Source organism: Dermacentor variabilis, chromosome 2 (genome assembly GCF_050947875.1).
Source record: "Dermacentor variabilis isolate Ectoservices chromosome 2, ASM5094787v1, whole genome shotgun sequence".
Lineage (NCBI taxonomy): Eukaryota > Metazoa > Arthropoda > Arachnida > Ixodida > Ixodidae > Dermacentor > Dermacentor variabilis.
In genome coordinates this window covers 192,700,659-192,714,611 of record NC_134569.1, presented here as the reverse complement: position 1 = coordinate 192,714,611, position 13,953 = coordinate 192,700,659, and the positions used below count along the sequence as shown (strand labels likewise).

At 45.2% G+C, this 13,953-nt stretch overlaps 1 protein-coding gene across 3 annotated transcripts in view; it reads left to right on the top strand.

Moving 5' to 3' along the window:
• LOC142573014 (galactose-3-O-sulfotransferase 4-like) overlaps positions 1-12,285 on the top strand; it is a 162,466-nt gene extending 150,181 nt beyond the window's left edge. For all 3 annotated transcript variants that reach the window (XM_075682504.1, XM_075682503.1, XM_075682502.1), the window contains one exon: positions 11,692-12,285. In XM_075682504.1, coding sequence (XP_075538619.1) covers positions 11,692-11,817 — 126 coding nt within the window. In that variant the 3' untranslated portion in view covers positions 11,818-12,285. The remainder of the gene's footprint in view (positions 1-11,691) is intronic.
• Positions 12,286-13,953: the final 1,668 nt, after the last annotated feature.

The window sequence follows — 13,953 nt, the reverse complement described above, 5'->3', positions numbered from 1 at the left end:
CACTAGCTGAAGAATACTGTCCAATGCGAGATCAGTGTGAAGGGAATTGGCTTGGGAATCGGAACTGAGTTCATGCACTCATTGTACATATTTTCACTTTATTAAAATATAGCATGATTTGAAAGCAACTAGCGCAATTATGCAGCATTTCCCCATTCTGCATTGTATATTAATTATTATCACACCATGACAATTGACACCAACCACTCAAGGAACTTCAATCGCAGAGTAAACGGCGCCCGTCCTCAACTTCGAAGTGTCCGTTTATTTATTATTTATTTTTATTTATTTTATTTTTAAATACTGTTGGCCGTCTTGGCCGTAACACGGTGGGTACAGCGAGTTTGCACTTAGCGTAAAAAATGTAAACACCTTAGAAACGTAAATAGTACATGAAACGATGAATTTTGGAAATACAATGCAAAACAAATAACCAAATACAAATATAATATTTTAGCTATGAAATACATGTTAGTAACATTCTGACAGTGATATCAGAAGCAGCATAATAGAAAGACTATTGTATGTATTTCTTGAATAGTGTAACAACGCTTGCACGACACTACTATGATTCAATTTCATAAAAGGTGTTTAACGCGTTCCTCAAAGATTTTAATGCTACTCGACTGCAAAACAGACTCCGGCAAACTGTTCCAATCCTTAAGTGTTCGCGGAAAAAATGAATAAGCGTACATGCCCAGATATGCTTCAGGCATTGTAAAAAGTATGGTGATTATAGGCAAAATGAGACCGGGAGGCAAAACGTCTTACTAAAAGAAAGCTGTTTGTGCGGACCGTGTGCAATTGTTGTCGGAGTTTGATAAAACTATCATCAGCAGCAATGGCTCGAGCAACGTCCGTTCTTCCACAGCTGGCTCCGTTGTCGCTCGTCATTCAATCGTAGCATTTCACTTGTCTTCTGTCCTAATGGGGAGGCCGCCTTTACGGTGGTATAAGTCATTGCTTAAGGGGCTATGGGCCATTCATGAGTGAGTGAGTGAAGAAACTTTAATGTAGGTGCGTTGAGGACGCTAACTCCTCAGGCACCCGGTTAGTCCCAAGACGGAACCGGTAGGTATAGCGCACTGGCCCGGTCGCGGGCACGCCGGACAGCCAGGATTTGAATTTGCAGCCGAGCGTTTGTGCTAGAGTGGAGGTCTGTCCGCAGAACGGGCAGGCGTCGCCGCGATATACGTCGGGGTAAGCCTCGTGCAGAACGGACAGACACGGATATATGCTGGTCTATAGAAGTGTAAGCGAAAGGCGTTCGCCCTATTCAACTTGGGGTGAGTGGGTGGGAAGGCACTTCTAGACAAGAGGAATTTAATAACCTCGTGGTGAGTTGCGGGAGCCTCCCTGTGGCTGTAGGGAGGAGGGGAGTCGGCTAACGACAGCGCTCCTTGCAGAGGAAGCGCTGTCGTTAAGGTCATATGCTGCCTCGTGAGAAGACTCATTGAGGTTCACGGAAGCACCCTCATATGAACTCGAGCCGCTAAGAACACGAGCAGCTTGCTTGGCGATGCAACCCTTCTGAAAAGCCCTAATTGCGGTTTTGGAATCGGTATAGATCTCGGACCCACGACCGCCTAGCAGGGTGAGGGCAATGGTGGTTTGGTCGGCGACTCCAGCGTCTGCAGTGCGAATGCAGGCGCTACTGGAAATCTTGCCGCTGGAGTCGACCACAATGACGACAACGGTCCTCCCATCTCTGTACTCCGCGGCGCTCTGACCTTGCGTTTGCCCTCGTTGTTGACGGGATGGACATTTCGGGACACACTGGCCACTTGGAACTTGTCTCGAATGCACGTAGCGATCTTAGTACAGAAAATCGGGAACCCTGCAGTGTGGTAACCCAGCTCTTCGAAGGTGCGTTTACCTGCCGCTTTGGTGGTAAGGCGAGTGAGTTGCGCACGTTCTTGGGCTTCGGCAAACTCCTCGTCGGCGTTAAGGCAGAGAAGCAACCATTTTAAAAGGAAAGCATGGCAAAACAGAGACAGAAACCTCACGTGCGAAAACAAAAACAAGAAAAACCCTAGAGCACCGAAAAGAAGAGCACTCATAAAGCATGCTCACCACGCGAAACCCGCAAAAGCGAAAATGAGGTGTAAGAATGGGGAGACAAAATATTTACAATATAGACTGCTTATGCAGAATGACTTGCATGCTCTAACACTGGTGTAACTAACAAAGCTTCTCTGTTCGACCATCTTCACGCACTGGAAGGGGCGGCGACCTTCTTGAGCTTCCCATTTTCTCTCTGCCATTTGCCAATTTCAACTACGTGATAACTTCCCCTAAATAAAAGTATATTCATGCACTTTCTTTAATTATAAAACTGCAATAGGGCGATGCACATTGGAAGAAAGAATGCATACTGGGGATCCTTCAGATGGCCGCCTGATAAAAAGAAGCAGAATTCACCTCACTTGTTTTCTCTTAGGTATACACAGCTCCCCTGACTGTGTTCTCCATAAATGGAAGTATTTCCGTTATTTATTCCCTTCAATTGTTCGTTTACACAAAATTAATTCTCGCCAAGCTGACTTAATAAATTTTAATGGGGCGCATTCTTTGCCATTGCTGTACATATTATCCGTGCTTTTGACTAGGATGATTCGAACGTACAATACAAGAGAACGACATTTACGTGCTGCACTTGTCGGAAAACGCGCAAAAAGGAACTGAAGCTGTCCTGATCCGGTATGACTTTAATAGAGCTGCACCGTATGTTTCGGCGTGCAAAATAAACACTCTGCAGAGGCATAAACAGAAACCTGATTAAACCTACGAGTGGTTTAAAAATATTCATAGCTTCCACAAAATTCCTATCTCACGTCATGAAGAAGAGAATCCAAGGAACGCTCGCATCTTATATTTAAATAAAATCAATTTAAATATCGGTTGCCTCATTTTACCTTACCCTACGCTATGTGCCTGCAGGGGATATTTACCTGGCTCTGTATAGGAGCCTCTGGGCAGTATATATAGGAGCATGGAGCCTCTGGGCAGTACAAACACAGACCGGTAACCGGTTTCTGCGTCAGCAACCATGTAGTCATTTTCATTAAGACCCGTCCTTTGAGAGCGTTGGCGTAAATGTAGGTAGCCGCGACATGGCTTCTAAATTCAAACGCTGTGTCGCTGTGCATGCTAAGCAATGCAATAAGTGTCACTGGCTTTAGACACTAAGATAAATAATCCCCAACAGGAGTAAATCCCTCATCACCTAGCACACTCCCGAATGAGATTTTAATATACTCCATGGATACTGAGTTATAGTTAACTGCATCTCTCTCAAGAGTGTTGTGGTGTTCAAATAGGCGTGAATATTCACTTCTTCTCTCAGCAACCTTTCATGTGTTTCAATTGGAGTGAATATTACTACATTTGCGGTAGGAGTACTGAAGTATCCTGAATGAAGTGAATATTGCACCATTTCTTGAAATTTCTAGGTGTTCGATTTGGAGAGAATATTACTTCCATGCTTAAATGTTTTTCGGTGTTTCATATGGAGTAAGTGCTACTCCATTTCTGAAGAGAGCTTCTCGAGATCCTGCTACACAATTTCTACTTCATCTCCAGCAATGAAACGATGGCGCAGCTTTCGTGCCTTAGTTTTTTGACACTTACTTTTGAACAATGAGGTGAGGTGCAGGCGTTTGTTTTCTGTCGGTAACAACAATTACCTTAACTTATAATGTTTCCAACCTTTCTAGCTATATTTTCTTAGGTTTTGAATTTATTTATAATACTTCTCTGGAGATTTATATAGAATCGAAGTATCCTAAGAGCGTTTATCTGCTCATCTAGTTAACCACCCTTTCTTCTCTAGGCAAATCTCTTCAATGCCATAAATCGAAACGGTAACTCAGCAGAAATAGAACTCCCAGAATTTCGCTTTCACGTTCGCCCAGGAGCATGCAACATTTATAAGAATCGAGTTCGCATGATTGAAGTTCTTGTTTGCGTTCAACAGACGTTATGGGTCAATGAAGAAAATAAAAATGACAGTTGTACGGTACGAAGTGTATTTTATTATCTGTAGCCATTACAACATCACACGAGAGACAGAGCACAGATAAAAACGCAGCACTCGGGGGACATGATGCCTAATAAGATTGTATTAGTTGAAATGATCCATAATATTTACCAATATAATGTATATACCACACTTCAACAAGGGCAAAAGTCCAACATAATGCACGTTGAATAAACAAACACACATGAGAATAACACAATCCAGATGATGAAAGGAAGCGCCGACTGCACTTGACAGAGCGATGCATAGCCAAGTGTAACAACAAATTAATTATTCCAGTGGACCATATAAAGTATCGTTCTGCTTAACTTGGAGAGAACCACATTTAGGAGAGATACAATCCACTTATGACGGTATTTCTTTAAAAAGAAACAGCCTAGCATGGTAGTAAACATACAAACTTCTGCAAATGGTTTTACTCAAAATAAGGCATTGTGAGAAGTGCGTAGGTCATCGCGAAATTGGATGGAGCTGGAGTCTTCGTAAATCATTGAGGACAGAAATCCTGCAACTGCAGCAAGTGAACACACTCGCACGACGCGTGCACAAAATTTCGCTGCCCAACCGACGTTCAGGTTATGCATCGTGCGTATTGACCATACCACATTTAGGGTGGCTGAATCGTCTAGGCTTCGCCTGCAGAGGGAGAACATGCAGGCACACCAGCGGCAACGGACACTCCGCTTTCCGGTGGTGCCGCTTTCCACCAAACCCGCCACATGCGTTTCGGAGTGACGAGAGGCGATGATTGTCCTCGCTTCTGCAACTTGCTTGCTATGCCCGTGCCTGGCGTCGCTTTGGAACCAGTTGTGCGTCTTTGCCAGATGTCAAAACCTCACGAGTGCGTGGAAGCGCTGGTGCCACGAAACCACATGCACACGGGCACACAGATGAAAGTGCATCCACGAGTGTCGGAAATAAATTCCCGTGTTTTATATTGCACACGTTCCCACGGATGAAATAAAATTTGGCGCCGAGGAGTTTTAAGAGGTTGTGCGTCATATCTAGCTATATATCTCAACTATAAGTTTTGTTCACAGTGCACGGAGCAAACGCCGTTTCACTGCATTTCAATGCACGAGGTTTTCGCGCAAATAAACTCCAGATTGTAAACGGAGTATTATCAGGACCTTCCGATTTTTTACTCCGTCATTTGGTTATAGAGTTCAATCATTGTGCTATCCTTTTTTGTTCCATGATTGGGGAGCAAATATATTGCGCTATGGAGTTTCATAACGTATTCAACCATGTGGCCCTCTAATTGCATATCAATTTAACCTAGAAAAATTTCCCTAGTTATTTAAGCTACACACGAACCCATGCATACCCCCAATTTTTGTTTATGCGGACCCCCTTTTCATGAAACAAAGGTAGATCTCACGTAAAAGCAAATACATTCAAGAAAGGCTTCTATTGCAATACCACCACCATTGATGAAGGCTTCTTCATTATTGTCACACACTATGCAGTATTTAACCTGGTAGTGAGGAAGGGAGTAATACAAGTTTTCCACATCTATGCTGAATCCACACCGCACGTTCAACAAACTGTCTTTCAGGCACATGCGCAAAATATTCCAGAGGGAATGACATTGCCAAGTTTTCGTGTAAGGTTTTCGGCTATGTTGACGATCTCGTTATATTTTTTAACAGTGACATTCATCCCGAGGGTGTTCATGAAATTATGACGGTATTCAGGCAGCACGACATGGGCCTTGATATTGTTTGGAAGTGCCTAAACATCAAGTGCAGTTTCTGGACCCTGAGTTAAACGTTGGAAAAATCAGGTGCACTGGAAATATGATCCCAAGTTGGTTAAGTCCATTTTGAACTATAAGTATGGTCATACTAAGGCGGTGAAACGTACTATTGCGAAGACTATGCTAAATACTGCATTAAAGAAGTCACGTTATCTTATGTCCGAGGCTACTTTTCCTGATCAGGTAAATCATTTACTGGTCGCTGGTTACCCCAAAGTGATCATATTATCAGCGCCTGAAAGTATGATTCTTGGCGTCAATAGTATAAATGACCAAGGTTGTAAAACCGAATTAGAGGTAACAAGAAAAAAAGCAGAAGTAAGCAGGTTGCATATGCCATTCCTTTATCTTGTGGTAGAGAGTACGTGGAACAAACAATGCGCTGTGGAAATGTTCGGCTTAGGGAGCATGAACTATTTCTTCAAGCGGTTGCGCCACTACATCTCCCGGAGCATTGCAAGCCATGCGGTTGTCGCCCGTATTTAAAAAAAAAGCTAATGCGTTCTGTGAACACGCGAGCAAATTGACAAGTGGAATCGCTGAGGCTTACAACGTAAAGATTAGGGACAAGGCATGTATAAGCGAACCATCTATCGCTCTTCATGACAAGGAACTGCGTTGCTTTTGTCATTTTTGGTTATGTGTCAGTTGATCACAGTTGCCTTGACGTATATCTGTGTCTCGTGCATGTCATGGTTTTAGAACTGGCGCTTATATATGTGTTAGACATATATTTAATACAATGTCAGTTCAGAGTCAACGCCGTGTCGTCGTTATTAACTTCCTTTTGTTCGTGTGTTGCGTTGCGCTGTTACGAACCTTACAACGAATCCTAACCACCTGGCCCAACGTTCCGTCGACCGCCACTGACGGCGCCGCAGTCTGTCAGCCCGAGCAGCACGCCTAGGAAGACAGACGTATGGCGTTCTCCCGACTACTGCATGCTGTTCTACCACTGCGTAGAATCCGGCCACGTCTAACATCGACGCCCATACCACGAGATGAGCATACGAGGGTTCACCTTCAACGCGCCGCGTCCGATGCAAGGCCAACGACCACGTGACATCGGCGACTACACCGCAGCTCCTGAGGGGAGAACTTGACGGCCTTCCCGTTCACCTCCGCCAGGAGGCTACGTGCCACCGCTGCAATGCCCATACACTGGCCCGTCCCGTGGCTGGTCCATCAGCCCTGCTCCGGAAAACTGAAAGTGGCAGCAGATATAGAGGAAGTTACTGTTCGTCGAAAGACCTATGGTCATGCGCCGCCGACAACGACGCAGCACGATTCACGTAGACGACGTAGTGACGACACGTCGCTATGACTTGACGCAATGAAAATGCCGCCGAGGAAAGAGTTGACTACGGGACGTCGCAATAGTAGGACAATGCGACGCAGACATGGTGCAATACCGCAGCCTAACTGTAATCCAAGGCGAAGACCACCAATTTCAGCATGTTGCTCGACCGTTACCAAGTCACCTCCCTAGTAAACTCAGGACCCAACTACTGCGTCATCGGTGGATCCTTCGACGCCAAGTTAAAGAAGTGAGCGTGGGGCGGCCGTAAAATCTGGATAGTTTGAAAACACCTAATAACGCCGCATGGAATGTGCACGGCAAAAGTTGCAGCACCAGAAAGGACTTGCACTGGGACCATCGTTATTGTGCACGAATGCTCACAGGGCGTTATACTCGGCACGACTTCCATAGTGAACACGTGATCGTAATTGACGAAATGTGTAAGTGGATAATAACGGCCAAAGACCAGGCGATATCACCGGAAAGGACTTTCTGTTGCCGCGCCTTCAGAGTACATGAAGATGAAGTTAGCATCGCGCCTTGCGCCAGAGTCATTATTTTCGTCATCGCCGAACCAGCCGGAGATATACAAGCCGTCGTCATGAATGACTAACGTCTTCTGCTCAACTGTGAAACTTGCGTCGCGAGGTGTGTCATCCAGTTACACGAATTAAATGTGCAGGAAATAGTGGCAAACTTCAGCCAGGAGTATAAACACCCAAACAAGGGCACAAACATAGCATACGTGGAGAAGGCTACAGCAGTGAGCGATGCGTGTGTCCTCTCGGATTCTACTGAAGCTACAACGATGGTGCGCGTTCCTGAAATAAATTTCGATATTATTCCGGCTATTCTTAGGGATAAGCAAGAACAGCTCAGTGGTCTCCTTCAGAAATACAAGGACTGCGTACATCGTGATCAAGCATTCGACAAATCCGACATGCGGACATTATACCCACAGTGTAGACATTCCGAGAAACGCTAAATATTGCGTAATAAATGAAGAATGCAGCCCGGCCACTCCAACAGTGTTCATACCGAATTACGGCTGGGGCACGAGAAACCATCACGTAACAAGTAGCTACCGACTACCTCGCCCGCTACGCCACATTGAAAGCACTGCCTAAAGGTAGGTAGTCCGAAATGGCGTAATCCTTTCGCGAGAACATCATGGTAGGATATGGTGCCCCAGAAGTCCTCATCACCGACCAAGAAATAGTTTATACAGCGGTCAGACTCAAGCCATTCTGCAATACAACCGCACAAGTCACTGCAAGACTTCCACCTGCCACTCTCAGATGAACGATTTTATTGATTGATTTTGTCTAAGGAATACCCTCGGCGACAAGTTAGTGATTTGCGCTGACGTCGAACACAACCCGCGATGCATTCCTTCCTTACGTAACCTTCGCTTACAACATCGCCCGGTGCAAGACTCAACGCACATGACGCAGTTCGAGTTGCTCTGCGGAAGGAAACTGGTGACGACGCTCGACACGATGCTACCGTACGTCTCCGACGAAGGCAGCCTCGACGTTGCCGCCTATGTAACAGGGCACCAAAGGAGCCCGAGAGCTCGCCCGCTTGCGCATCAAGAATCAGCAAAGGACTGACAACGGACGTTAGAACCTTCGATGACGCTGTATCCAATACAAGCCTGATTACCGTATTCAGGTATGGACGGCGATACGCCGACCTAAACGAAGTGAAAAGCGACTTGGCGCTATTTCGTGCCATACGCGATTATCCGACATATTGGTGCTCGGGAATATGGCCTAGTGTTTGATGCGATTTCGCTATCCCAACGTCGCAGCGTGCGTCCTCAAGTTGTCCATGAAGTGAGTCTTCAACGCTTGAGTTCTGCGCGCGAACAATGGGACTTGAATTTCCTGTTGCATTGCTTTTGTTTCTTTACGACCTATGCTTTCATTCGCTTTTGCGGTATTCGCATCATCAGGACTATGCTTTCTAAGAGGAGGGCGTTTAGTGTACTTTGTATTTTTCCTGTGACTGGCTTTCACCGGCTAACAAATGTTAAACATCACTATCCAGGGCAGGACCCAGCTGCATCTATATGAAAAATTCCAGATCCTTATAGCCCATTCTAATTCTAGTCTGTGCTGTCATCGAGCTTTTTGTATTCACAGTGCATGTATGAGGCGAATGTTGCTATTCATTCTACTACTGAACGAACAACTGAATGTTCACCTGCTATTACGCTGGACTCTTGGACGAATAGTATAAGTAGTCGACGCGCCTCACCTGCACATCATATTTAGACAATCAACGATTGTGCTCTCTGCTGTTATTGTGCTAAATGTTACCTGTTTTGCTTGGCAGAGGTTCGCCCAGAAACAGTTCGTTCTGTCACTTGCCTTGTGCAATAATAGATGTTGTTCCGGGTCACTACAGCATTACAAAAAGTCTGGAGATCCTACAATCTGCGGGAATCGAAGTATTCCGAAGCAGTGTGCGGGGGGCTCCCCGCACACTGCTTCCCACTGTCGCACACTGTCGGGTGACTCCCTGACCATAGGAGGCGGCTTCATGACCTACATGACGCGCATGTCATGAACTATCATTTACATTCATCATACACCCTTCTAATACTATGCCAATTTTGGTACCTACCAGGTTATCGAAACGATGATGAGAGCACCAAGACGCAGGCGGCTAGATAGATACTGTCAAAGTGACAAATGTTAGCCAAGAAATGCTTCCCATTTAGTGAAGGGGCTTTATTATGGCTTGCTATGAAAACCGTCAAGGAGGGTGGGGGGACGGCCCAGAGTGCCATGGGGCCAACTAGAATTGATATAACAGATGCGATGCTCTAGTATCTTATTCAGCTGGAACAAGACTATATAAGGGCAGCATTGATTCCTGATGATTCATGTTGCTTTTGTCGGCCATTAATGTTTCGGTCATTTTCTTCTATGTAGGTCTTTCCGCAACACATTTGTATGTCATGCCACCCCAACAGCCTTAGTTACGTATGGAATTTAAAGATTCTTGCTCCAGCCGTGCATTTTGCCAACGCTTGCTGGCAGCCCCAAGAAAATTCGCTCAATAGCGCCCTTGAATTAACAGCAGAGAATTTCGTCACATGCGCTACGTATGCGTAAAAGTGGAATGTGTTTGCGTCATTGCCATCATTCTTGCATACAAGTTACCTAAACATTAAAGAGAGCTTCACTTCCTACCCATTCTCATATTTTATCGGCGTCCGTCGCTTGCTTTTATTCATTGCACAGATTGAAGAAGCCTAGCGGTCAATAAAGTTCATTTCTCGCATTACTGACAGCAAGTGTAAGTACCCGCAGTGTACATTTATGGCGCCGACTTTCAGAGTACAGGAAATATAGTGCGGCAAGATCAACCATTTCGTATACTATAATGCCTTTCGTGTAATGAGAATATTTAGTTTGTTTAGTAATTCATCGATAGGAACCTCTGCTCTTCCTGTTCGAGCTCTCCCTATTTTTCTGACGCGTAGTATCGCAGACAGATTTAAATAAAAAAAGAGGTAGCGTATTTTTCAGCCATTTCGTCTCGCCGAATCTTACTGACCTCGCTATCTTTGTTCTTTACTTTTTTACATTATTCAATGATAAGCAAGAAATAAGAACGGAGGGAACAGATTTCACGTATCAGAGACATAAGACACCAAGAGTTGATGTTCATGCTAGACGCTTACGGGAATGGAAGGTTCCAAGACATCCCACATTCAAGAGACCACAAGTACTCACTTTGAGATTACTTCAAACGAATACATACCCCCCACCCCCAAACGCCTACACTACTACTTGACGGGACAATTCCCCTATACAGAGTGCGCGAACTGTAATGAATCACTTAACCTCAAACATACGTTCCCGCCGTGCGGCCGAAACACGAACGCCGATTACACTCGGGACCTGGCCAGGTTCGAGGCTGCCATTCGCAGTCCGGATCGGGTTGAACAGCCTTGGGCAGTGCAGCAGGCCCATGACGCGGTCGCGAAGCTCCGCCTTCTGGTCCCGACGTGTGATTAGCCTTTAAGGGTTCACCCCATAGCCTTGCAGGACCCAATAAAGTTTTCCATCCATCCATCCATCCATCCATCCATCAATCCATCCATCCATGCATCAATCCGTCCATCCATCCCTAGAGTGATTGCGGATCTCTTGCCCGTTAAAAGAAATGTTGATTCTACAAAGCCTTCGCAGCTTCATAACTTGGCATGCCTGAGAGGCCGTCACTACCAGCTGGGGCACAAGATAACATGCTTCGCGATGCAAGAACGACACCAGTACAATACACGTAAGACACGAACGACACGTACAATAATTTAAAGATCTGAGGCATTACTTGTGAACTGTAACTGTTGGCATTTTGTACGATGATGGCAGTTATCCAGAGTTTAATAGCTTGCTACAGACGCTTTGTTTCATGGGTATTTACAATTTTACTGCAACTATGTTTTGGACGTACGTAAAGTCTGCCTAGGGTTCTACATTGCAGTTTCTTGTAGCGTAGACTATCAAAATATGACCTTGCAGGATGGAGCTACTCAGGTGCCTAAGAACATTCACACTGCTGGATTCGTTGCAGGTGCTGGTGTTCCGTGCCAAGAACGAGAGCTCAGAGGAGTGCGTCCGCATGACGCTGCCCGAGCTGGTCTACACAGAGCGTCTGCGAAAGAAGCAGTTCGAGAACACCACGGCACGTCGCCGATGAAGACGCCCTCAGTCACTGCAGATGGGCCGCTGATCCCTTCGGTGCCCTGGCGACATGGTGTTGACTTCACGCTTTCCGCTGCGGGTGACCAAATACGTTGGGCTGGAAGCGGAAAGAGTGAGCAGTGAAACGTGGCACGAGCCATCGGGCAGCCCGCTTTCTTGCGAAATATTGTCGGCTGACATCACTTGGCAACACCATAGCGCGACAACTTTGTGGCATGTCTATGTGACGACCCAATATCCGTTCACTACATGGGAAACAAATGGGACACTCCTGGAACACCAGATTGTGGATCATCGAACGAGGACATCTCAATAATATCGCCTCTGCGCCTCTGTTTGCCAAAACGGGAGTTGTTGCCCTCCCAAATACCAGTTGTTGAAATTTACACGAGAGGAAAATGTGCTTCCTTTGACCTTAAAACTATAATCCAAGGCTATTCTATTAAAGACCATATTTGGCGTGTTTGCTTAGATAAGTTACTTTCTAAGCTTTAAAGGGTTTATTGGTCTACTTGTGCCTCGCGGAACTACTACGGAAGAAGCAAAAAGCAACCGCACTTGCGGGCGCGGGCATCTGTGCGTATATGTACACGCGACAACGCATCTGATCGTCCTATGTGGGCACATCCTTCCTCTGAAAGACCATGCAAGCCGCGGAATCCTAGGAGATGTGGTCTACTGTGAAGGCTACCTTCATTATCGCAAAGAATTAAAAAAAACCTGATATATGCATTTTATGGACGGCTGTCACGCACGTAGGAAATTTGCACTCGACACGGAAACTCCGGCCGAACATCTCTGCGAGGAGCATCTCCTGGACATAATGGCACCTACCAGAGATATCCGTATCCTCGCGGTCGATGTCGAAATCATCTTTAGCGGACACCGCTCCAGACCGTGCGACATAGATGTCACTGAGACAAGCTTCCTGTGGTGCCGAGCTGTACGCTCTATGTTGCGGTGACTGTGCTCGTTGTTAACGTGTTTCGAAATACAAATGTATGATCGACCAGTATTTTTACCGCCTGTTTAACGCAATGATTTTTTGGAAACAATAAGTCGCGCTAACGTACCCACATTGCCTCATCACGGATCGAAACCCGTCGTATACATCTAGCATAGAATATGTGACGTCACTCGTTCCGAATAAGCTATCCGAACTGCAACGTTTGAATGGCCCTGTAACCTTGCAAGATTTTCAATAGGCAGTAATGAAACAGAGCTTCGAGGCAGAATAGCTTGTTTCGTGGCCAAAAATGGTCCTAAATGATGCTAAATATTACCGTGCTTTTTTATGGCATAAAAATAAGGTAAAGTTCATAAGCGTCGTTCCGCTTGGCAGCGATATCACAAAGCACTAATGATCAGCTTATGAGCCAAGCCGACCAGATTGACATTAGTTACTACATGAATCATTGCTTTCGATAAGTTACATTGTCGTGCTAGTCACCAGTCACCGTACTGCTTACTCGCAACTGCAGGTTACCATGGTGTCGCAAGCAGTGACTTCTCAATATCTGAAACTGATGCAAACAAGTGAATAAATGTGCCGTTTTTTTTTTCCAGTGCTACTCTAAGAGCACATTTCTGTAAAAAACCTTTACTTGTCTTTGAAGCTTTCTTAACGTGAAATAAATAAATGCCACAAAGAGAGACTGCTGCAGGGAATGCCGCACAGAGGCACTACCGCTACTCTACAAATGCATAGCATTTCTTCTAAAATTATGGTTTTACTTTTTACTCTATTCTACTTCATGACATGTTTTTTTTTAATATTTAACATGCGTATTATTATCAAAACATATGAAATCTAACCATTCATAATGTAAATTCTGCGTACAGTGTTACACTCATGGCGAAAAGAGAATAAAATTGTTATCGTGTCTAGGCATAAGTGCAAAAAAAGTTTGCTTGCTAAGATGTGTGTTACACCTAATACGACCTCTACTACTCACTGCCAGATCACTCATTAACAGTACACTTTTAACGTTCTTGCTATTTTCTAACTCACGAGTTTTTTTTTTTTGCAATGACTTTTAAGCATCCTATTGCAGTTGCCCATAGAGATCCAACGCCTATACAGCATACAACTAGGAGCAGCCCCACCTCAAAAATTGGTGACAAGCTGTCG